At 38.4% G+C, this 26,978-nt stretch overlaps 1 protein-coding gene across 8 annotated transcripts in view; it reads right to left on the reverse strand.

The window, feature by feature from the left end:
• The window catches only part of clcn2a (chloride channel, voltage-sensitive 2a), an 85,948-nt gene that overhangs the window by 53,949 nt on the left and 5,021 nt on the right, over nucleotides 1-26,978 (reverse strand). For 6 of the 8 annotated variants that reach the window (XM_047368104.1, XM_047368108.1, XM_047368105.1 and 3 more), the window contains exon 1: nucleotides 23,769-23,949. The exons of the other annotated variants lie outside the window; for them this stretch is intronic. In XM_047368104.1, coding sequence (XP_047224060.1) covers nucleotides 23,769-23,819 — 51 coding nt within the window. In that variant the 5' untranslated portion in view covers nucleotides 23,820-23,949. Of the gene's footprint in view, nucleotides 1-23,768; nucleotides 23,950-26,978 lie in introns of those variants that run through there. 8 annotated transcript variants of the gene reach the window in all.

A 26,978-nucleotide genomic window follows, 5' to 3' on the forward strand; every position in this document is an offset into this window, starting at 1 on the left:
CCACAGAGCTATCATGGCCTAAAAAGTCCTGCTAAAGAGCCCTAGCTTAAGAGTGACTGTTTGCTCCAGAGAGGAGATGACAAATTATCTTAGGTGTGTTTGACTCGTTGCTAGGTGTAACACTGTCCTCTAGGAACTGTGATTGGGTGTTAAAGGAAACAAAATAAAAATGCACTCCTAGTAATCAATGGAGAGAAATTAACCAACAGAATTTAGACTGGATTCAGAAATGTGTAAGATAAAACTTAGATTAAATTGTCAACATCAAAATGTTTGTAGCTTATTAACATGCTGGTTATTTTGATTTGCTTATGTTTACTCACCATGCTGGTTGTTTTCATACTGAATCTATTTCCTATTTTCATATTATTAGAATTCAGCATTTTATGGTCATTGCCTTCTTGTAGAATGGGGTTTAGTTTGGTAAAATGACCAAAACACAGAAAAGGTGGAGAAAACCAAACTGGCAGAGCCTGCTGTTGGCACAGGTGGTGGAGAATAGTGTTCAGAAGTAGATTTGGTCCTGGGATCACAGTGCAAACAGGCATTCCGGAGCAGATCGGAGATGAGTTTAATCTTATATTAACACTGTTGTTCAGTATTTGGAGACTATCTCTCCTTTCTCTTTGTCTTTCTGCCATCTTGCCCGCTTAAGACACTCTTAAGCTCCCTAAAAGTCTTCCTCACTATTAACATTTCCTCACATTGGGAGCTCTCTTAAGGCCTAAGGTGCTTTGTAAATAACTTTTCTAAGAAAGTTAATCACGAATTCTAAGAAAAATCTTTGAATTTGAGACATTTTAAGATTTTTCTTAGAATGATGTCACAAGAAGCTACTTTCAGTCTTAGGAGTTTTTGTGAATATGGGATAGATCAGTTTAAATTTAGAAGTCGCTTAAAGGAGGCACAAAGTAACCACACTAATTGAGCAAAGTGTTATCTAGTCATGCTCAAGCCTGTGAACAGTACTAGAGGGATTTGGGGAAACTGGAATTCATGTTCAAGTTTTTTTTATATACTCTAAATAAAACTCTAAGCCTTGGCAAATCTTATCTGCCAAGCTGCAAAAAAAGCAACCCTCAACCTTTAGCATCAAAAAATTTTGAACTAATTTCTAAAGTCATGTGGATGTTTTTTTGTTGTTTTTTTAACCTGAGAAAATGGCAAAACACTAGCTATAAAATATATGGGATTTAACAAGAATGAAATGAGCAATTAAGCTGTTTAACTTTAATTCAGATCTGTCAAATGTCCAATATACAGTAGCACATCTTTTGTGAAACTACCAATTTAAGAAAATTAGATACATCCACCACACAAGTGTTTGCTTTTACCAACCCAAACCACATTGTCAAATCAGAAGAGGACAGTTTTTTCTGATCCATTTTAATGAATTTTGAGTTCTAAGACCAAAATTAAAGCTGCAAGCAGCATAGGTCCACTTGTGTCAAGATCGCAGGCGTCCCGCATCACTACCTTTGTGCCTCTGGTGCGACGGTGGCTTGATTCCCCATGTCGCCACTAGGCAGTACTTTGAGCAAGCCTTGACATTACCTTCAGTCAGGCTGAGTTCTGCTCCAGCAAGAAGTCTTCAAATTTGGGCAAAACGTTCTTGATAGTTACTTCCTGCTTGGTGAGGAAGCATCAATAAAGACTTCCTGTAGTATTTTCAAAATTTCATGAAATTATTTGTTTTCAGGCAAAGATTGAAACTTCTAAAGTGATGTCAGCAAATGTCCCTGTGAATGCAATGCGCTAAGCACTGGTCTGTGATGACGCACAGAACTTTGGTACAGCTCCAACCGTGTGTGTGGAAGTTATTAAACCTTCGTCCTTTATACCCAGAAGCGAGATTTTGAGGCTTAGCCACAGCCACATCCTTTGATGCAGAAAAAGACTAATCACACTGGGCTGTTTGTAGGTTGACAAGACCATTCATATCCAGTTTGGAGCAAATCGCTGTAGGAGAGCTTTGTTCAAATATGAAGTGTGTAAAAGAGACATAATTGCTGCTTTGATCCAAAATGGCCACTTTCCTGTGGGGTTTGGACCATGGCTCCAAGAGAGTTTTTTGTATGTCCTGAGTCTTTACATATGGTTACCAAATTTCATAAGCCTTGGACAAAGAATGGCTGAGGACTGATTGTTTTAATGTTTCTTGGGGGTGCTGTGAAGGAATTAGGCCATGCCCACAAAATCTTTAACTGAATGCCTTATAGGGGCGGGATTAAGATAGATCATATTGAATTTGCTGCAGATCAGTTGAAATGTTGAATTTAGAGCCAAACATATTTCCACGGCATGACACTGGACTTCGCCACGCCGCCACAGCCACACCCTCCAGCAAAAAATGTCTATGTTTGAAACTAAGTGAGACCAACTTGTCATCTGTCTTCTGGCTGAAATCCAAGTGGATTAGGTCAAGGGGGTCAGACAGGGACCTTTCTAAGTAAAAAAGTGTTAAACCGTTCTCAGGGGGTGTAGCTTTGATGATGTAAGCGTATGACCACACAGTGTCACTGAGATCCCAAAATGGATCAGTCATACCAACTTTGGTGTAATTTTGTATTTCCAAGTAAAATATACAGAAAACATTTTAGGGACAGGGCAAAGTTTGAACCCCCCTAGACATGCTGAAAAACTCTTGATTTTTATCATTTATACTCCCCATGATCAGGCCTAAAAATTAAATAAAATGGAAAGGTTTGTGCATATAAAATGTAGTGAAAGTCACAGTAACTAAATATCAATCACTGAAAAACGGCCACGCAAAATTGTGATTACATTATTGCGTTGCAGGTTTGATGCAACCAAAATAAGACTTGTAATTATCTTTTATGTTGTGCAACAGTAAATACCTAAAAAGTAAAGGCTGCAAGGAGGAACTTTTATTTAAAATTCATATTTTGATATGAAACCCATTAGTCATTTGTGGGTTTTAGAGGAGACTACACAGTAAGTTGTCTGGTGACCACAATCGGATGATATTAGCTTGACTGGACGATAATACCCTGACCAAAGATGAGCCATTAGAAAACAGAAAAATTCAATAGCTTTCGCACCACAAAATGCTGATGAAAACACTGTTTGCTGTAGCCATTGTTGCTGTTTAAAAAAAAGACTCAGAGGGCACGGCAGTGGAGGTAAAACGCACAACCAATGTTCAGAGGCTACAGTCCTCGATGCAGCTCGACTCCCGGCCCAGGCAACCTTTGCTGCATGTCTTCCCCCTCTCTCCACCCCTTTCCTGTCTGCTTCCTGTCCAAATTAAGAAAAATAAAGGCCACTAGTGCTGAAAAAACATTAAAAAAAAGACTCAGAACACTACATCAGTGTCTTGTATAAAATTTAGGCCAGAGGAAGCACAGAGATTTAGGTAGCTGTTTAAAAAGAACAATTTATCATGGCATTGTGAGACATGTCTGCAGGTTATTCTGGCTGCGAGGCAATGAGAGAGAGGAAGATTTTCAACAGATAACAGGAACGCTGAATGAAGAACAACAAAGTTGCTCTGTTTAATTCCTTTGAGCCTTCAACTTCTCTGTCATGGTGCATGCCATATTTAGAAAGGTTGACAGTGTTCTTTAAAATCTTAGAGTTAAGATAAGATTCTATTTTCTCTAGATATATACACTGAGGCTGGTGTTTTAGTGCTGCGCTAACTGCCCTGATTGCTACTATATGATGCTACACTTTATGATTATTTTTTCTTGAAATATTAGTAAAACCCTGTTTACTGCGTCTATACACACACAGGGTGGGATGTCATCTCTGCTCATAAAATACTGTATATAATTGATGCTAGCTAACGGCAGAAAAGCTAGAAAAATATTTGTTATAGTTCTCAAATGCAAACCATAAATAACCACAGTTTAGAGGCCATTTTCACTTCATCAAAAATAATCCCCAAAGCTGTCTATTTCCAAAATTAAATGACCTACATCTTTCAGTTTCTGCAGATCACAAGCAATATAGTGTTCTGCAGAAGTCTGTGTTGGTTGAGAACTAAAATACAAATAATCATCTCAACCTTGGAAAAGGCATATTAATTTTTTTTTCTTTTGTTTTTTCTTTTGAGCAAACACATTTTTACTGAGCCACATTCTACAGTACAGACACACAATCAAGAATCAAAACTCCTGCTAGAAGTACAACCAGAGCCTGTTTCTTAAATGGGCCTGTGTAAAAACAGTCATGGGACATCTGGAGCAAGCCCCACTGGGGAAGCAGCAGGTGGGACTATGTGGGTTAAATGAGCTGTTATCTGTAACCAGTTTACCTCCCATATGATCAACTTCTGTAGCTACATCTGTCAGTTTGTCTCTCACAATACAACACTTCACATGAATGCAGCCCTAAATTATGAAAATATTCTCCTTTTACTGAGTAAGAACACAGGTGCAAAGACAGGGTGTAAGGAGCAAATAAAATGCTGTCAAAAACATGGTTTGGTCTGGAAAGAGAGGAAAACTGATTTAATTTTACAATAACCAAGAAAGCACTGGTTGTGGTAGACCAGGCAAGGTAATCAAGGAGACAAACTGTCATATAAAATAACATTTCAAGAATTTTTTTAAGAGAAAAAGAGAGGAACTTAAGAGTATTTTCCACCAACAGTCCAGGGGCCTCATGTACTAAAGAGTGCACAGCTTTCATACTAAAGGTTTGCGGTAGGGAGAAAGTCCGAAACGTGCGTTGCACAAAAAAATTCAGGTGTACAAAACTGTGTGTAGCCTTCATACATCTCAATTTGGGTGAATTGGGCGCAGCTGCACGTGGCGGCTGAACCTCCCGGTCGCCGCCCATAAATGCTGATCACGTGTCCAAATAACCATGGCAACGGTGTTGTGGAGAGACCTCACCATGAGGTATTTTTGTGAATTACATCAAACCAACAATGTTTTGAATGAAATAAGCAACTCAAACCTGACTTAAAATAAAAGGTTTGTCGGCTTGTACTCATTTAGTTCTATATCATGTACATCAAATCCAAATGGCGCTGTCTAGCTGCTGCACGGAGCTCAATTATAGCTCAAATATGATCATTGCAATGATAAAAAATTGTTTTTGCATTTCTTTGAATTTTCATTTTTTACAAATAAGCAATAAATTGTGGAATGTTTTTGTATTGAGTGCCCTTTACTCTAATATCCCTAAATAAAATCAAATGGAGCCAGTTACCTTCTGATGTCACATAATGAGTAAGTAGAGTCCTGTAACGAGCATTAGTGACCAAACATCGTATAGAGAATGTTCAGTCCATGATCTGATCTGAAAACGGGTACCACAACAGCAAACCTAACAAGACATAGTCACCCACCTAAAGAGACAGGCTAGGAAGTAAAACATTAATCAGAGAAGCAGCCAAGAGCCATATGGTAACTCTGGAGGAGCTACAGAGACCCACAGCTCAGGTGGAGGAATCTGTTGAGAGGAAAAATACTAGTTATGCAATCTACAAATTTGGAACTTATGGCAAAGTGGCAAGAAGAAAGTTATTGTTTAAAGAAAGCCATAAAATACTTCTTAAAGCTTGTCGAAGCCATGTTGTGGACACAGCAAACATGTAAAAGGAGAAAGTGTGCTTGTCAGTTGAAAACAAAAATATTTTTCACCCTACATGCAAAACACTGCACAACACCCTGAGTCCCCTGGTGGTGGCAGGAAATTCAGAAAGTTTCAACACTTCTGAAAAGTTTAAAAAGTATGAAAGTAGTTTTATTTCCTCTTATCAGTGCAATATATTATTAAACAATCACACACTTATTCTTAAGAAGTTGGCTGAGGGTGTAAGCCTGCACTGACAACTCCAAAGAACCATCAAAGAATAATAGCTGATATAATAAAACAAATAAGGTAATATTTGGAGAATACTGACCTACCTGAGACAACTTTCTACACTGTTCTATCACAGAGTTGAAATATTGACTTTTGGTCAGACAAGTCAGTATCCAAAATGATTTTTGGCAAAAACATGATGCAACGCGCTGTAGACCAAAGATAAAAAGAGATCCACCTGTTCAGAAACAGGTCTAAAAGCCGGACTCTTTGATGAAGGCCAAACCTTTTGGTTGATTTACACACCTTTGATGCCAGAAGTAAGGCAGAAAAGTGTACTGAGAGATCCTAAGTCAATAACTTTTTCAAGGTTGCCTTTGCATTATTCCGCAGGGTATTGCAAACAACCTCTGCAAAAGAATATGAAAGCAAGACTTAGTAAAACGAGTTAATGCAAAATGTTTGTTGTAAAATAGAGGAATGGATGTGTTTTAATAAATAATACCAGGTTGCTGGGACTAAACAAGGTATATCTTTGGCTTGTATAGTATACAGTAAAAGATTTAAAGAAAAGAAAATATAAGAACCACCAGGTATAAGAATGTACAAAAGTAAAACTTTGCAGCTTTTTGGGGGCTTTGTGTCACTGCTGCTTTGCAACAAGAGGTTCCCAGGATTGAATCCAGGCCGGGTCTTTCTGTGCTGAGTTTTCCAAGGCTAAATGGTCTCTTTAAATTTCCCTTAGGAGTGTGTGTGCACATGCATGGTTGTCCTGTGTGCCTCGATGTGACCCTGTAATAAACTAGGGATCTATCCAGGATGAACCCCACCTCTGTGATTATGTGATGTGCACTGTTTGTCTCATTTCTGACTGTTGCGATACAGGACCCAAAGAGTGTAAAGATCTGATAGTGGATTCTTCCTCTAATGATGTGCATTTTATTACCCTACATCTGTTGCATTTATGTGACTGATATATGGAAGTACTCAGGTATTATGTATTTGGTGTCGGCTTTTAAAGCATGGTGTTTTGAACATACCACTATTACATGTGCAGTAAAAAGAGCATTATTCCAGGTACCAAATAAATATGTTCAAGTAGAACATGTATTATACATGTATTATAATACATTTGTGAATCCAATATTGACTCTCATTTAACCTTGCTTTTGTTCTGGCTTTTCCTGCAGAGAGCGCCATGCAGCACTTTTGCTGCTCAGTGTCTTAGAACACTTTGACCCTGCGGAGGAGGCGACAAGTGAGCAACCAACCTTTCAGCAGGCAAAAGGGTGGTGTTCCTCCTGAGCCACATAAAATAGGATTCTCTGCAAAGGACACTTTCTCATCAGATTATTTTATCTGTATACTTATGACATTCACAATTACTTAAAGGGCAAACAGGCAGACCTTTAGATGCTGACTTGGCTCTTCATATAAGAGAGCTAAACCGATATAGGCTCTGGTTTCTGTGTTGGAGGACTGTCGACCAGGACTGTAGAAATAAAGCTGAAAGTTGTTGTTTTGGCTCAGAGCTAAAAAACAACACTCATGGAGTGCATGACTGTTCTTTTGTTAGGAACCTTTAGTGCTTTTCATCAAAGCAAGTACCTGCAAACTGCTGTAGCCAGACGCAGAGCCAGAGTCACATTGCAGAGGGGGCGGGGACTTGTAGTGGGCCCTTATAGCTTTTGGCGATTTCATTGGTTAACAAGTCATATTACGGATCTGATCTGGATCTGTGCTGTATTTGGTCGCTGCCAAAAAGGGCCTGATTGAACAGCTTTAGCTTCAAAAATAAAAAGCCAAACACTTCGAACCATCAAAATATGAAATAGAATCATAGATCAACAAAGAGACTCAATTTGCTTTGTAAACAGCCAGATGTTATGTACGTACAAATCCAACATTAGACACTGTGCAGTGACACCCTGTATGACACAGCTGATCAATTAGTAGCATTAATAATTGGAAATGGAGACAGAAGGGCAAAGAGAGAGTGTGGATTAGGATGAGTTGTGCAGCACAATTTGCGCTATTTCATCGCCATGGACATTGCCATGGATTTATCATTAAACAGCCAACCGCTGATGATCCAGCACCACAATGGCCGATAGGCTATTTCAGCACCATGGTCACCTTACTGCTTAATCTTTTTTCCGAAAAGCTCTAATCTGGACTGATATTTCTGACTGATATCTCCGTTTTTTACACTTACTGTATATCCTTACAAATACAGCAGTAAGAGACCGACTTTCTGACTTTACTTTTTTTTCCATCACTCTGGCAGTGGGCTCCGCTGCAGACTGTAGCTCATTGTCTCTCTATAATGCATCATGATTTAGATTTCATATTATGACCTTGGGTACTTGCTCTTGCTTTAGCCTTACCCAATTTTAATAACTGCCTGTGTAAAAGTTTCAAACCATCTCTTATTTCTGGAAGCTGCAAGATTTTCTGGGAATCTTTTAAAGCTGTCTTTATTAACTGTTATTCAGACTTTATGAATGTTTTTCTAGGACTTTGGCTTCTCTTTCACACCTTTTCACACATTCGCACAGCCTAAACCGGCTCAGTTATGGTTGAAGTGCAAACACACCCTCCATTTCTGCTACCTGCACGACCCCTTCTATTTTCCTATGGTTATAATCAGTCTGACAGAGAGCGCTACCCCCAATCCTTGTGGTTTTTAGTATATCAATGGCCACCAGTGGGCTCTAGTCGGACCAACTTTATAAGTTTGTTATTTTACCTAGTACCCCTAGTGGCCCATTTTAAAATGCCCAAATTCTAACACTAACACAAGTTTTGCCATGCTTGTTTAAAAACAACTACTATCAAGCGTTTGCACTATTATTCATTTACGTCACTCTGATGAAGTTTTGGCCCTCTATATATCTCAATCAGATTTAATTTAAATCCTTCATTTTGTTTTCGTTTTTTAGCCATTCAGAGGTGGACTTGCAGAGGTGCTTTGGATGCCCTGTTGCATATCCCAAGTGTGCTTGAGTTTTATGTCATCAAATGATGTTTAGTATTTTTTTCTGTGAGCTTCTGGATGAATCGTTGATACTTTGAGAAATTTTGGTTGACGCCACTTCTTGGAAGGTTAACAACTCTTTAATATTTCTCCATTTGAGGATGATAGCTTACTGTGGTTCACTAAAGTTCCAAAACCTAATAAATGGCTTTGTAACCCTTTTCAAACAAATAAATGTTAGTGAATTTGTTTCTCATCTGTTCTGTAATATCTTTAGTTTGGGGCATCTTGTCGTGATTTTCGAGATCTTTTAGCCTGCTTCATGTTGTCAGAAAGTTTGTATCGTCATTATTTTTGTATTCTACAGATCTGATAGTAATCCTGGTAGTAATATTGTCATATCGTCCATCCTATCATAAAGACACAATTTCTTCCCATTTCATCAGTTTATTCTCTCTAATAAAAGTAACAGTCTGACAGACATAAATAGTGTTAGGCCACCAACAGGGTGGCTCCCAAAGAGCTTTTACCTGGAAACAGGACATTCAATCAATGATCAACAGGAATATGATACATTTCTAAGAACTTGCAACTGTAGTTAACAGTTTTTTTCTTATTTTTAAAGACATACTTCTTACTTTTATCTCTGCATGCAAGGACTTCGGCTAACATCTTCTTGTGAATAACCGCGTTTGTGTGTTTTTTTCCTGTTAAGTTCTTACTGTTTCTCTGCCCTTGTCAGTACGGCTAATAAAATATGAGCACACACTGTGTTTTTGCCAAAGGCAACTATAAGTACCTAAACATAGCTGCACAAATCACTTCTCGTCAAACATTCCCATTGTTGACGTTACATAAGATTTTAGGAAAACAACGTTTTATCCCCTTAAACTGTGTTCATACTTTCAAAATCAGCTTTGTTTAAACTCTGAACAGTTAAGGACTAAAATTGACGTTTGAAATCCAGTGGTTTATATTTTTGGTCTGACCTTTTTCTCTCTCCCAGTCTGAAGTTAAATCTGCGCTGTTTGAACAGATGAATGTGGAGTCTTCACACATCTGGAAATTGTATCCAAGGATGAACCAAACTTGTGGAGGTCCCCAGTTCTCTTCCAGATAAATTGGCTGATTTCTTGTTAGTCACAAATATTTGAGGTTTTTACACCTTTACTTTCATTTGTTGTTAATTAACTTGTAAGAAGCTTACAAAGCCATGACATCATCACCTGGGCTTTCCCATATTGATCAAGTTAAAAATCTGAAAGCATGGAAACTGACCTTGAAGAAAGTAATAAAAGACGCTCTAAAAATATATAGTATAATTTTGGTAATCCTAACTGACATGAAACTGTAAACATTTATTCTAAATTAATTTCAAACAATGAGAAAAAATATATTTCTTTTTATACAGTCTATATAAATATCTGGTTTCAACTGTAACATTTGAACTCAAGGCAGCAAACATCGTGTCTTAATATGATTTTCATATTCATTGTGCTCATAAGTTTACATACCCTGGTGGATTTAAAAAAAAAACATTTTGGCCATTTTTCAGTGAATATGATTGATTTTTCCCTCATGGTTAGTACTGTGTGAAGCAATTTCTTGTCAAACAACTGTGTTTACTCTTTTTAAATCACAATGAAAACAGAAACTACCCAAATAACCCTGATCAAAAGTTTACATACCCCTTCAACATCAATGACATCTTGGAGTCTTTTGAGATAGTTGTGGATGATGCTCTTTATTATCTCTGATGGTAAAGATGTCCATTCTTCTGTGCAAAAAGCTTCCAGTTCTTGCAAATTTCTGGGCTGTCTTGCATGAACTAGTTGTTTGAGATCTCAACAAAGTGTCTCATAGATATTGAGTTCAGGAGACTGACATGGCCACAACAGAACCTTCAATTTGCTCTGCTGTAGCTAATGACAGGTCGACTTGGCCTTGTGTTTTGGATCGTTGTCATGTTGAAACATTTAAATATGTTCCTTGGCCAGCTACCAGGCTGATTAGTGTAAATTGTCCTCCAGTATTTTCTGAAAACATGCTGCATTCATCCTGCCATCAATTTTGACCAAGTTTCCAGTGCCTTTGTAGCTCACACGTCCCCAAAACATCAGCGATCCACCTCCATGTTTCAGAGTATGAATAGTGTGCCTTTTATCATAGGCCTTGTTGACTCCTCTTCAAATGTAACGTTGATGGTTGTGACCAAAAAGTTAAATTTTCATCTCATCACTCCAAATGAGTGATTCCATTGTCTTTGTGCAGTCTTGCATATTGTAAGCGGGACGCTTTGTGGCATTTGTGTAGTAACAGATTTCTTCTGGCAACTCAACCATGCAGCCCACTTTTCTTCAAGTGCCTCCTTATTGTGCATCTTGAAAATGGCCACATCACTTTTCGTCAGAGAGTCCTGAATTTCAGCTGAAGTTATTTGTGGGTTTTTCTTTGTAAAGCCCAGAAACATATTGACCTTTTATGCACACACACTGATTACAAGCAAACAGATCACAGGTGTGGATACTTACCTTTAGTAGTCATTCAGAACCATTGGTGTCAACTTGTGTGTGTGTAATTAGGCCACAATCACCAGGGTATGTAAACTTTTGATCAAGGTCATTTAGGTAGTTTCTGTTGTCATCATGATTTAAAATGAGTAAACATAGTGAAACAAAAGTTTTTGTGTTATTATTTATATTTTTCAAAAAATGGCCAAAAATCAAAAATTCTCAAAAAACGTATGAGCACAACTGTACCCAGTATCTTAAAGTAACAGCTTTTCTAAAACAGAGAAAAAATGCAGCAATCGGACTTTTAGACTGTGTCCATCTGCTGCAAATTGTCTTCTTCCATCCTTCACTGGTCTACTATCTGTATTCTTTAAATCACACACCGCACAATATGCTACCAAGGTTCGGAACGAGAGCTGGTTTAGTAATAAGTGAAAAAGCAGCAAAAGTCCAAAGAAAAACTGTCTGAAAATATAGAGAAATTATGATGCAGTCCAAAACTTTTGCAGGGACAGTTTTTATGTTATAGCTTTAGAATTTCTCAGTCACTACCATTATTAGGTTTTTTCTATATTTTAGCTGGCTTGTTCACGTGGTTATTTTTCTGCTGTGTCACTATGTTGCCCTGGACTGGAGACATGTCCAGAGTTAACCCTGCCTCTCGCCCAATGACTGCTTGAGATAGGTAGCAGCCCACCGTGACCCTGCATGGATAAGTAGGATGGATGGATGGATGGATGGATGGATGGATGGATGGATGGATGGATGGATGAAAACGGTCTAATAGATGCCAAATGTGTTTAGCAGGCACTTCTATTAAAGCCTAATCCAAAGGAGGATTCGGATGAACAATATAGTTTTCTACTCAGTGAAAAACTCTTTCACAGGGAGTACGACTCCACATTTCAGACAAAGCAAAGGGGACACATAGTCCCTAAATGGATTTAAAACCTTGACTGTTGTAGCTATATTACTTCTAATGGGCCTGTTTGTAATATTTGGACAGACTTCTTCATGACCAGAAAATATCTTCACATTATTAGTTGATCTATCTGTGCTGTACAGATTTCCAGGAAGCTTTTTAGTGCAGCAGTACTGTACTGGATCACCTGCTGGGTTTTAACAGGAAGACTGTAATGTATGTTCACCACGTTTCCAGTAAGCAACCCCCCACCCCTCCCACACTCCACTGCCACATCTCTCGCTGTGTCACATTTGCTAAGTCAGATAATCTGCTTTCTCAGGCTATGGGGTTTGTAACATTTTTGCACTAATTACTGTTTTCGACTTTAATCTCTTTGCTTTTTGCTCAGTTAGCTTTTTTCAGTGTTATCTTTTATTTTGAGGTTTCCAATATTCAGTGTTGCCTGTGTTTCAAAATGTGTTTTTGTTCCATGGCCAAACTGAAGCAACCCCAAAAACAAATAAACTAAAGAAAACGTACTTTAAACTCTGCCTGAGTTAACATTTTACATTTTTAAAAACTAATACACTTCTTTTGTTACATTACAATCTCAGGTCAGTATGTTTTATTTAGATTTATTTCTTTTAAACCTTTAAAAATATATAGTTGTTTAGGGGTGGTTTAGGGGGAATAAAAATGATACATAATTTTAAAATACAAATTAAAATCTGAAGTGTAGTCTGCACACATCTATTCAGCCCATTTTCCTCTGATAACTCTAAAAAAATCCATTGCAACTAACTGTCTTCAGAAGTCACCTGTTAGTAAACAAATCTGTTTGTAATTTAATCTCTGTATAAATCCAGCTGTTCTGTGAAGGCCTCAGAGGTTTATTAGAGAACAAACAGCATCACGAAGACCAGGAACATACCAGAGAGGTCAGGGATAAAGTTGTGGAGACATTTAGAGCAGGGTTAGATTATTAAACAATATTTCAATCCATCATTCAAAAATGGAAAGAACACAGTGCAACCTTCCAAGACATGGTCCACCTGAACTGACAGACACTTCCTGGTTCTGTCAATTTAATAAGACTTAATTAGAGAAGCACTCAAGAGACCCATAGTAATTCTGGAGGAGCTGCAGAGATCCAATGCTCAGGTGAGAAGATCTAATGATAGCAATAACAACATGAATGGTTGAAAGAAAGCCATGAGAACATGCAGAAGGAAGTACCTTTGGTTAGGAGTGTTTCACCATTTGTTGCTGAATATTGGACCATTTGTATATTGCTGGAGCTGCTATGCTGTTCAGCGTCATCGGCCATTTTGTACCCCAGGATAGTCTGCTACTACAAATCCTAGCGGGCACCACGGCTGATAGGACGGGGCGTCGCAGCTCTGATGTCACAGTGGGTTATATAACATACTCTGAGAACGCCCACCTTTTTCACGCTGGAAACCAAGACGCGGTCACCACGCAACTGGAGCATCATTCTGGAGAAGAAAATCCCACGTGGACTTTCATTCATTCTCCCCCCGTTGGCCAACGAGAAGAAAATTCATGAAAGAAGTTTCTGTAATAGGAAGGCCAGAAATTTCACTTTACTGATTGAAGATGTCAGTTTAACACGTAACAGAAGAAAAAACCCCACGGAGGATTCAAGGAGACGGAATTGCCACCCTTGTTTTTGTTCCAGTCGACTGTTGACGGTCATATCCTTCCTTTTCACCAGGTAGGCCAGAGGACGAAACTGACCACTCTCCTGAGTTATCCACGGACGCATAGAAACTTTTCCCCCTCCTTCTCTCTCCCTCTGCTCAGAGGAGACAAGATCAAGTAGTACCGTGTTATTTTCTTTTTCTTTTTTAGAAATAGCGTGGGCAGGATAGAGTAGGATTTTAGGGCGATTTAGAATCGCCGCTTATTGTTCTAGTAGTGTTCTAAATTGTATGTGCATGCAATATTTCATTGAAACTTTGATTGCTGTTGGACATCTGAAGGCCGCTGTGCTTTTCAAGCTATGTGTGTTTTGCTGTGTTGTTTTAACACCTGAGAGCAAGCTCAGGGTACATTTTAAAGTTGGACCGTTAGAATTTTGTGGTGGAAACTCACCATCTCTTTATCTGTATCCTGCATGTTGCTTTTTATTGGTTTGTCACCAAAAGTTTTATTGTCTTTTGTTTGCTGAGCTTCCAACTTTTTTTGGTGGGGGGGGGTTATGACCCTGTGGGGTGTATTACACTGAGCTACATCTTGGTGGGGCTGCTCCCAAAGCTCCGCTCAGCACCATATTATCACTTGTTGCCATAACTGCTGGTTGGATTTTCATACACACTCAATGTTGTTTTGTTTCATTCTGTTTAGTGAGATATTTTACCCTTTTATGTAGAACTTTGCATGTTTGATTAGGTGAAGATTATTGAATCAGAATAGCAAGGTGTAAGACTGTTGATTTAATAAATATTCACGTAGATAAAGAGAAGGCGTTTGTGTTTATTTTGAGCAAGAGTGATTTGTCAGTCAAAATAAGGTCGAAGATCCTCCACCTGTGGTGAAACGGTTGATTAAACAGTAACATCTGGTAATAGTTATCAATTATTACTGAGAATGTAACAATTGTAATTATCAAGGGCTTTGAGCCACAAATTACAACACCAGCAGACATCTCTGGTTTCAATTAATAAATAAGGATTTGTGGTAAAGGAATACATTTTTCTCAAATTATGATTTTAAATTATAATTCTTGATAAATATTAATTAGTCAATTATCATAATTCTAACAGGAGAGACCAATATTAAACCTTTTGGTCTAAAATAACATCAGATACCATCCAGGCCATGGAACATGGTGGTGGCACAATATTGCTATGGTTGCAGGGACTTTGGTCAAAGTTAATGGGAGGATAAATGGACTAAATGCATGGCAATCCAGAAAGAAAAAACCCTGTAGGCACCTGCAAATGACTTGAGACTGAGGCAGACCCTAAACATACAGCCAGAGATACAACAAAATGGTTTTTGATCAAGCCTGTTTATATGTTATAATGGTTTATAGATCTTAATGAGAATATGCGGTAGTACTTTAAAATTAATGTTTACAGATGTTCTCCATCCAGTCTGCCATATCTAAGTCACTGCCAAATAATGTATTCAAAAATGACATATATTTGAAAAAACATCCCTGGGGATTTTAATGATAAATATTCATTAGATTTGTTTTATCTCCTTTTCTGCAGAGAGTCACATCTCTGCAGGTAGAATGATGGATACTTTAGATCCTATATGATTGTGATTGTCTGATTAGTTAAACTCGTGCTGAGAATGCACTGATGAGACCAGCAGAGTTACAAAACTGTACAAAAACACTCTGTCTAATCCAAACCATACAGCCTCCAGGGACAAGACAGAAAATCGAATCAGAAGAGGAAGTGGCAATTTGAGTCATCCTGCCTTACACATTTGAATTAATATAGGTAGTAGAGGCCACTTTCAGAATGGTTCCTCATGAGTCAGAGCTGTTTCTCTTACAAGCAGAGAAATAAAAGCACACCCTCTTGACGCAGTCAGGCACAAATGTGCAAATGTAGAACCAAGACAAGAGAAAATTCACAGCAGCACACTATAATAACATTAGAGAGGCACAGAGGTTGAAGAAGAAGGAGGGATCCAACGTGAAGAAGACAGAAGCATCAAGCAGAAAAAGTGATGCTTTATCGAAAAATACTTAAGTACAGAACTGGATTTTTAGCCCACGTCAACTGAGAGATTACGCTTGCTTCAAGCTTAAAATACCAAAGCTGGAGCAGGTTGGTAAAACAAACTGACATGTCAGTTTATGGCTCAGAGATATAAAACACAATCAGTCTAAAAGTGATGCAATTTTAACAACTGAAATGCAAGGTACAAGCACTGTTCTCTGTCCTACTGTTCAATACTTTCACACTTCACTGCATTTCATTCATGCTCTGCACACACAGGATGGTCTGAACAGTTTGCCTCCATTAGCATACCAGACCAGCAGTCTGTTTCTCTAGGTCACTATGACATTGAACTGCCAATTCTTGTAATCAATACACAGTCTGAGCCACATTCACCATAAGATTATTTGTTCCCTAACTTGAAACATATTGACTTAAGAACCTATTTTCTTAAGTCAATATGTTTCTTATTGTTTCTAAGCTATTTGGACACTGTGAGTTTAAATATGGTACATTACAGAAAATATGTATTGAAAAAGTCAGTGATATTTTTTGTAAATATATATTTTAATGGGGCTATAGGCATGAAATTTACACCAGACATCAGTAACAAACCAATTCATTCACAAATAAAAAAAAATGAATTCAAATTAGTCCATATATTATGCGATTTGAAGTGGAAAGACCCTGGTACCAGGTATCAACACTAGAATAGCCATGGAGGTCATTTTGCATTTTACACTTTGTATGTTCAATTACTTCAACAAATAAAAACATAAAGCCTTGCTGGTGCATGACCTTTCCTAAGGCTCTGTACATTTTTATATAATATAGATTTCGTATTGTGTGCAAAAGACAATCATTTCTACAATTTTTAGCGGCCATTTTTACCACAGGGATATTTTCGCTAGTCTATTTTGATTTTCCCGGACAAGATATAGCGCCAGGAAGTAAAACTTGACAATTATCCGTCAAAGAGCATCTCTAGTGATTTTTGGTCAGGTTATGCTTGCTCATAATTTATTTCATTCTTTCTTTTATATGTAAAAATATAAAAAAAATAGAGAAAATGACACAGAGGTGTAAAAGAAATATGACCGTAGAAATGGCGTAAAAATAAAAATAAATCCAGGTCTGCAAATTCTAGGTCTTTATAAATCTCTCTCTGAGTGTTACAAGGCTCTTGGACTAGTCTTACAATTAATCTGAAATCTTGTGAGGAGCTCCATGTCATGGAAATTTTATGGTGAAATTATGTTTCTTCCACTTCCAGATCATGCCACAATGGAATATTCAAACGTTTGGAAATGCGTCTGTAACCAATTCAATTTAATTCAGTTTTATTTATATAGCGCCAATTCACAACACATGTTGTCTCAAGGCACTTCACAACAGTCAGGTACATACATTCCAATTAATCCTAACCATTGAACAGTGCAGTCGGAGTTAGCTTTTTATTCAAATTGGATAAAAAGTTTTTCTATCTAAGGAAACCCAGCAGATTGCATCCAGTCAGTGACTTGTAGCAATCACTCCTCCTGGATGAGCATGTAGAGACAGTGGACAGTCATTGCCGTTGACTTTGCAGCAATCCCTCATACTGAGCATGCATGTAGCGACAGTGGAGAGGAAAAACTCCCTTTTAACAGGAAGAAACCTCCAGCAGAACCAGGCTCATTGTGAGCGGCCATCTGCCACGACCGACTGGGGGTTTGAGAGAACAGAGCAGAGACACAAAAAGAACAAAGAAGCACTGATCCAGGAGTACTTTCTATGGGAAGGAGAAGTAAATGTTAATGTATGTAGCTCCTTTAGTCGTTTCACCTAGAAAGAAAGAACAGATAAACTCTGAGCCAGTTTTCAAGGTTAGAGTCTGAAAGAGAGCACATAGAGTTAGTCACAGTAAAAGCTCAGTCAATTGCCATCTCTAGGAGAGAGAAAGGGATAAACACTGAAAGACAGGGCCATGTGGATCATCAATAGAGGGTGAGCATTAAGTTGTTGCCAGCAAAAGCTCGGACGATGCCCCTCTCCAGAAAGGTGTCACATGTAGACACAGAGCCAGGCCAGGCGTAGCTTCTAGGAAGAGAAAAGACAGAACAAAGTTAAAAGCTGAAATAACAGCAAATAATGCAAAATTGGAGACTAGTGTGAAAATGTAGCGAAGAGGGTGAAAGTGGTCATTATGTCCTCCAACAGCCTAAGCCTATAGCAGCATAACTACACAGATAGTTTCAGTTCAGATTATTTAGTTAAACGGCGCTTATTTACAACAATGTTGTCTCAAGGCACCCCACAAAGGGTCCCACTGATGGTCATTGTTATACTAAAAACCACAAGGATTGGGAAACCTCCCTCTGTCAGACTGATTATAACCATTGGAAAAGAGAAGGGGTCATACAGGTAGCAGAAATGGAGGGTGTGTTTGCACCTCAACCATAACTGAGCCGGTTTAGGCTAAAGCTGACTCCCCCTTACTCCATCCAACAGGGAGGGAGGAAGGCTCCCTCCCTGATAAACTAAGCCACTCTAACTATAAGCTTTATCAAAAAGGAAAGTTTTAAGCCTAGCCTTAAAAGTAGACAGGGTGCAGTATGTTTTGCATTAACAAGGTTTTAAATATTTTGAGTAAGCTCTTTGGTTTACCAACCATATAAATGCCTTTTAAAACTTATGAATTAGGACTGAACCAGATTATTTTAATTTGCCCTAACAGAAAGCAGGACTGCTTTCTAAATAGTGACAGATTTTTTATGTCTTTTTTTATTCCCTGTCTCATTCCACTTTATGGAGGTAGGGACTAAGTTGTGTTGATTATTTGTATGTGTGGGTTAGGTAGGTTTTTATCAACATCTGTTATTAATTTTATGTCAATAGGCCTATTTGAAATATATTTACACATTGACGTGTTCAGTACTTTTTTCCCTGCTGTATTTTTTACTTAAACTAAATTGAGCTTATAAATGTACATTTCAGCATCAGTAATGCTACTTAAAAAAAACAAGACAAAAGTTTTTCACTTTTTTAAAGCTTTTAAAATTCTATTTTTAAAATGTTTACATTTATTTGGGAATGTTCCGCATCTGCTGCTTTCTACATAATGTAACTTTTGTCTAGAGTTGTTTGTAAAAATCATTTCTTGCACTCTACAAGGAACATGCTTGTTAGGTTAATCAGCATACTCAATTCTTGCAGGGTTGCTGGGGAGCTCTGGTGATTATCTCAATGTGCGAGGGCCGGGTTACACATTAGACTGGTCACCGAAGGAGGATCTCCGTGATGTGTCCAAAGTATACTCCACCTCTCACCACAATGGACGGATGGATGGAAACGGTGTCTGTCATTCCTGGTGTTAAGGACCCACTATACTTTATGTTGTAGGTCTATCCCTGCTGCCACATACCTAACTTAAAAGAATGTGTGATTAACAGACTTCTGCAGCACTTGATGGCATGCTGAGGAGGTAATGCAATCATTCCAATCAGGAGGGCTGAAGCAGAGAAACATCTCCAACATGCAAGACAGTGGTTCCTGAGGAACAGGATAAAGAAACACTTGATTAAAACATTTATGTTGTGAAGACAGTTAAATGAAAACGATCTAATTTAGGACAGTTCGGGATTTCTTTGTCTGCATCCTCAGCAGTAGCTCACTCAGCAGTGTGAGCAGGTAACAGAACAATTGGGTGGACCAGAGCCAAAGTCTATGTTTGTGTATGTGTGTGCGTGTGTTTGTGGGTGTGGGTGGGGGGGGGGATTGTGAGTGCAGAGTGCTGACAAGGAGAAACTATACCTCCCTGAAGAGACACCAATTTTTGTGCGACAGCAACAGAGATGCTAAAAATGCATGCGCCTGATGTGCAATTTAAACCCTATTCTGATGTTTAACATTCCTTTCAGCGAAAACAATCGTCTCCTGTCTAAATTAGGGGGATGACAAGCAAAGCATCGCTGCTTAATTTAAGAGTCCAGAAATCTTTCAAAGAGACAGAAGTGAACTTCAAACAGCCTGCTGATATTTACCAACCCAACTGGTCTATGACACATTAAACAATAAAAAAGAGAAGGAACAGATCTCACACTGCTGAGTCTAGTTTTCTGTGGACACAGTGCTGGCTCACTGCTCCGGAGACAATCTGTGTCCGGTTTCTGAATAATGCACTTTAAGCACTGTGTTCATATCTGTTTACACAGTTACTGTATGCTCATATGCATCTGCAATTGCTTAGCCTAAAGAAATACAAACCTTTTAGGTTCACTTGTGTTGCATGTCTGTTGAATTTCATCCCTTGGTGCATATGTGGCATTAAATAATGCAGTATTGTGGCTTTTAAATATTCATCATGCACAAATAGACTGAAAGAAGTCTAAATGAAGGAGAAGCAGATCTTAGTAGGGGTGTATCTTGACTTTTCAGTAAAGCAGATTCCTCAGAAAAAAACATTCTTACATGTGCGCATGCAAGGACAGCAGCGGCATGTGTGCTGAACATACAGAACATTTCTGCAGTGCTGCAGTGCCCTGTACCGAGGAGGAGGGAGTGGCTTGTCCCTCTCAGGTGGACGATGACTTTGACTCTCACATCAGCTAAACCCCTCAAGCCTCCCACTGCTGGACAGACCTGCTGTCACTGATCTCCTGTACGAGGTTGTGTGTGTAGGCAGGTGAATATGTGTGGGTGAAAAACATACCCTCCCACTCCAACACACACATGCACATGTTTATTCACACAAATGCCCATACACAACCTTGCCCACGCTCCTAAAAAGAGAAAACACATGTAGCTACTCGGGCGAATCCTATGACACATCCAGACCACCCACATCTCTGAGAAAAGCTTCTACAAAAAAAAATAAAAGATAAAAAAATCAAACACTTGGAAAACAAACTGTCATAGCACAATCTGCTTGTCTCCTTTCTTTTTAGAGTCTGATCTGCTGCTTCTTTAACTTACCACCATCAGTACTCCATCCCATGAGACACAAAGCAGACAACCGCTGACTGAAGTCCCAGCATGCCCTTCCCTTGACCTGACCAAAGACACCAGCTGCATGAAAGTTAGTGGAGAAACACTAAATGCTTTCTAATTGGTTTCCAAGAACTCACAGTAAAGTACCATTTTATGAAGTTATAATAGCCTTCCATTTATTTTCACAATCACAGCCAGCCCAAGGCATAAGCAAGCTAAGCTGAAGCTGCTTAAGGCCCAAAAGCCAGAAAGGACCCCCCCCAAGAGTGCTTGACTTCTCATGGGTCTCACATTTGGAGGCAAGGAATCAAGAATTGATCTATTTTTTAATTTTATCTGAATGTTTCTTAATATCAAAATTCAAAGGTTTTACATTGTTTTGAAGTAAAACCTTAGATGTATTTAGGATTAAAAAAACCCATGTAGTAGTTGCAATCATACAGATCATTCAGTAGACAATACAAATGCACCGTTCAGGCTTCTCCTGGTTGGAAGCACTTTCCATTTCTGATTTTGACAAACTAATATTTTTTTTCTAAGAATTGTAAAAAATAAAATTGGCTTTTGTTAGAGGAATCCGTTTTGAATCCAACAAAAAATAAAGGAAATACAAGGTCACCCACATTTATGCACAAAACCATTTGCCAATACCCTTACTAATACTAAACTAATACTTAACTAATAATATGCATCAAAAGTCCATGCTGTTGGCTGATGAATTTAATTGTGAAAATGTTGGACGTTCTTAGTTTTAATGCATTTAATGAAAATGGAAAGAAAAAAACATTGAGATTTTCCAGTTTTTGACCCAATGATCACCTACCAGAGACATTTAAGGGAAAATTGCCATTTTTCAATCTCTGTCCAATTGAATGTTGGATTCCTAAAGGAAAATTTTTCAAGTTTGATGGTTATTTTGACAGTCATAACTTAATGCAACTACTTATTTCCTCTTTATGCACAATTGTCTGTGGTTTGTTGAAAAGCAACCAACTAGAATCATTTGAATCCAATATCATTAACTAATTAAACCAGGGCCATCCATACAGGCTCTATCAAGTCTGAAATAAAAAGCTCTACACTGTACGAGACTGCCAGACCATATGAATAAGTTAGAGAAACAACATTCCCTCCACAATGTATGCAAGTGACTAATGTGAGCACCAAGTAAAAAACATGCTGTTATATAATCCCTTTAAATGTTGGTTTACTTGCAAGGCATGACTCCAGGGGCATTAAACAACCAAAGAAACAACGCAGGTGCTGTTGTGGCAGGTGTGTGAGGGGCTTAATTGAAAGTTAATCAAATTAATCACACACACACAAATTTTAAGCTGGTTCACGCTTAAAAAATTTAGCTTTTCCTTATGTTTTTAAGGTTACAGTGTTCAATATGCTGGTTCTAATAAAACACTATTGCTGCATGTATATTAACTGAATAAAACGCACACCAGGTGTAAAAGGGGAAATTATGTTTCTGTGACTTTTCCTCATTGAGAGGTTTATCAGATAAATCTGTTTTTTCCCCTAAAGGCTCTGTGACATCTGTTCATCTGGCCCGCAGCACCATGTTGCCAAACTCCAAGCAAACACTTGACTCAGAAAGTCTTGCCGAAGGCACACAATAAAACACAAAAAGATCCTGTTGTCAATATCAAAATCCAATTTGGGTCTGCAAGAAAATCATAATTCAACAGATTATACATTTTTTCCTTTTTTTCTTTTTGTGGCTTTTGCAGTGGGTGATTGTCATCTCTAAATCTCATTCAGTTTGCAGAGGAAAAAACCCCAGATGCTTCGCTTCACCTGAGGAAAGAAACGTGATAAATAGTGCTGCTACTGCACCAGCATTCAGCTGCAGATATACACACACACACACACACACACACAAACACACAAGGCTATTTTTAGCAACAGGACCGGTGTGTAAAGGGTTAACAATAATTCAACTGATCAGAGTAAGATGGCCAGAGTCTGAGGTGGGGTGTACAGACAGCACGTTCCAATCTTCACAGACTGCCATTTTACATTGCTATTGATCTTTTAACTGAGAAACACAGCATGACATCGATCTTCACACCAGCAATAAGGGAATAACATCTTCGTGTTCATCAGGGGCCCGACACAGCTGTGAGAAAACACAATGACGAATAGATCTAATGTCTGAAAATTGTGCATTCATGTGTGCAAATGTCCGCATGCAGAAACAAATAAAAGCCATACACAGAAGATGAGACACATTGATTGTCACCAACACATAAATCATTGTGGGATGACACAAGTCCACAGGTTTTCTGCCTGACTGCCTCTCTGTCCTTTTATCTGAATATAGATATAGAGCTCCAGGGTATCACTGTCAGTCCTGTAGTGACATGGATGGGGAAACTAGTGCATGAGGCAATTAATATTCAGAAACATTCCACTTTTAGTTCATAGATCAGTTTGGGCCAGCAAACAGGAAGGCCTGAGGGGATATTAACAGAGGGTTCAGATGAGGGGTGCAGAAAGATGAGATCTGCAGGAGATATATAAGGGAGATACAGAAGGAAAGTGTTTCAAGCATATTAACATCATAATTAGGCCTTATATAAATTGATTGTGGATAGCAATGCATGCATTCCTGCAGGCTGGAAAATCTGACATGGTTTGGTGGGAATTCATTATGTTGGTGTGGACGCAGAGTGATGCAACACCTGTGGATCAAGGTGAATTAATGATAAGCAGAGAGGACTGCATCTGCTTGAAGATCACACAGAAGCATTTCACATCTTACGTACTATAGGTGGTATTAAACACAGCAGCAGCATAGTCATCTGTCCTGCAGGACAGATCAGAGCAGGCAGCAGCTGTGCCTCCATCCTCCATGTAAGCCAAACATGTCCGACCTGCGACTGCAAGCATCATCCATGACATCACCCGAAACTCACCAAAGTTTGCTGATACTGGAGCGTCCGCTCCTCTGCTTTGCCTTTTACCATCTCCGCAATATCCTCATTAAGAAGCCAAAATCCGTCTTTAATTAATCTTCAGAGGAGGAAGAGCGAGAGGAGTCGCCGCGGCTCGCTGCCATCGCATGAGCGGCGTGTAACAGGTTTGTTATCACCGACCTGCCCGCATGGTGCAGAGGACCGCAGCCAGATGAGAGACACAGCCGGCTGCCGCCTCACAGCAGCGATGCGGTTTAACTGCGAAACACCGCCTCCCTCCTCCACTTTATCTCCGCTGCTCCCTCTCTCTCACTGGAGCTGCTGTTAAATGACTTTTACACTAATGCTTTGTGGACCTGGGCGTGTAGCATCCAGGTGTCACATACGTTACTTCTTGAACATAATACAGTATTTCTAGAGTGGTGTATCTCTGAAAGACACAGCTGTCTTTTGCGCCCTACTTTAGTCATTCCTTGCTTAAAGAAAAAAAATATTAATTCAGAAGGGCTGGTCTGTAATAGGAACTCTATTTAAGTCAGACAGAAATTAATATATCAAAGTCTGAAATATAATAAAACGATATAAAAGTTATTTATGCAATTAACTAATTACGCAAAAAAAAATTATCTTGTTTTTATTTTTACTTTATTAAAAATGGTATGTCAAAGGTTACTCACACCCGTCTACATAATCAATAGGAACATCTTTCTATGACAGCAGTCATACCTGGCTCATTTCCTAACCAGTCAAATCTTTAGAGGCCTCCTTTAAATGCCTCAATTTTAACACAGGCTAAAATTTTCGTTTATTGAGAATGAGAAACAATTCAATTAGATTTAATGTTTGCAGCATAGATAAATTATATATATATATATATATATATATATATATATATATATATATATATATATAAAGATTTTAAGGAATTTAAGTATAAACACAAGCCTTCATTGTTTATTGCTACCATTGTTTATGTGTTACCATAGTTACAATATGATGCTCTAATTTTAAGTTAAATCTTTTCTTTTGTGTCTCGGTTTGTTCACAAGCTCATCACAGCAAATGAAAACCGTAATTAAATTCAAAAATACTTAAATAACCATAATTGCTTTTATAATCAGTCAATTAAATTTGGCTTCTTCTCCCAGATTCCACCAAATCTAAACTAAAAACATTGTTAGCGGTGGTGATGTTCCAAATCATGTTAACTCCCCATACAACGCCCCATAAAACCTTGGGCCAGCCCTGTGTATATATTTATATGTGGCCGGAGTAAAAATACTCCAAACTCCATACAACTTGGCTACATGCTGGGATTATTACTCTTTTTAAATTAAGACGTTGTTAAGAAGAAGAAGAAGAAGAAGCAGCAGCAGCACTAGCGCCAAAAGAATGGACCAAGAAACTACGGTACCAAGCCAGGTTATTTTAAAAAGTTTATATATGTCTTAATGTTGTTAATATATGCTCTTGGTCCATCATCTTGGCGCTAGTGCTGCTGCTTCTTCTTCTCTTCTTCTGCTGGTGGTTCGCAACAAATTCAGAGGTGCATACTGCCACCTACTGTACATCATTGTATAACTCCACCCACTACATTCTATGTTTTAGTTTTGTATTTCATAAAAATAAGAACAATGCTTTATTTATAATATTCTTTATTCCCCCCCTATCTCCCCTCTGTTCCTAATATTCCTTTTAGACTGAATTACCTCGAATTCCGGCACTACGTTTACTGGCGGTGAGGAGTGTGACAGCGCATGCGCAACGCGAATCGACTAAGTATGCTCCACTAACCAGCCTGAGATCACGTGACACCAAGTCGCTGATGTAAATTCGTATTCTCATAGAAAAGAAATTGTATTCACAAACTGTTATAGCATATTGTATTCATAAAGAATAAAACACAACTGTAAACTTGAACTTTCTGTTTGTAATTTCTTGAAGCTGTAACATTTTATGTTGTATTCTTACAGAGAAAATATACAATACCTCTTTTGGATTTTACTTATGCACAACTATTGACTAATATGCACACATTTCCGTCTTTACATGCACATTGTTTTTGACAGTGTTCTTACCCGTAGGGGTGCACCTATGGATGTATTTCAAGAAGCAACAGCTAAAAAAATGAAATAGATTAGTCAATAAAGACAGAGATTTTGCTTTTACCAAACATTTTCCAATTTAAAGAGATTTAATTTTATTATTGAATATCTCACCATAACAAAAACAAAAAAGTGCATCTTTCATTTCATTTGAAACTGCGTCCGCAGCCTATGGTGGTGGGCCAAATTTGAACCATTCTACATTTGCAGTCGAACACCTACACTATAAAATGGTTTCTCTCTGTATATTCATGTATTTAGCTCCATCCATCTATCTTCTACCCACTATAACCAGTTTCCTCTGTCCCTGGCGAAGAAAAGAATCCTCATGATGCCACCTCCATGTTTCACAGAGGTGATGGTGAGGTAATGGGGATAGTTAGTGTTTATTGTCTGCCATATATAGTGTTGTAAATGTCGGCCAACAAGTTTATTATGTCCTATCTCACCACGGCATCTTCTTTCATGTAGTTGCTGTGTCTTCTACATGACTTGTGGCAAATTGCCAACGGGACCTACGACTTTCTTTCATCAACCCATTTGTTCTTGCTACTCTTTCATAACAGCCAGATTCATGGAGGGCAGTGCCATTCTTTGACCTTTCAACAGATTTCCCCACCTGAGGTGTAGATCACTGCTGCTCCTCCAGAGTAACCATGGGCCTTCTAGGATTAATGCTGACCTTACCCAGTCGGTCATTTTAGGTGGACAACCATGTCTTTGTGGTTTGGAAAATAACCTAACCCTGCTTGAAAATGTTCCACAACGTTATCTCTGACCTGTTTGCTGTGTAATTTGTGCTTCATGGTGCTGATTGTTGAATTATGTTCACTATTAAGGACTACTTTGACCTATCACATAAAATACACTGAGGCATGTAGTTGTAATGTGACAAAATTGGCACTATTAAAAAAGACATTTGGTGTGGTTGCATATTTACCCCCATCATAGCTTAAATTTAGCGGTCTGGCTCATATTCCCCCTAGAAAGGTCTGAATGTTTCTTCCCTGCACTTTACCACTATCATAGAGAGAAGCTGCTCCAATATTTTGCACAAACAGGTTGGAGATTAAATTGAACAAATTTGAGAGAGATCTAAAATCTG

Source organism: Girardinichthys multiradiatus, chromosome 6, assembly GCF_021462225.1.
Source record: "Girardinichthys multiradiatus isolate DD_20200921_A chromosome 6, DD_fGirMul_XY1, whole genome shotgun sequence".
Classification (NCBI taxonomy): domain Eukaryota; kingdom Metazoa; phylum Chordata; class Actinopteri; order Cyprinodontiformes; family Goodeidae; genus Girardinichthys; species Girardinichthys multiradiatus.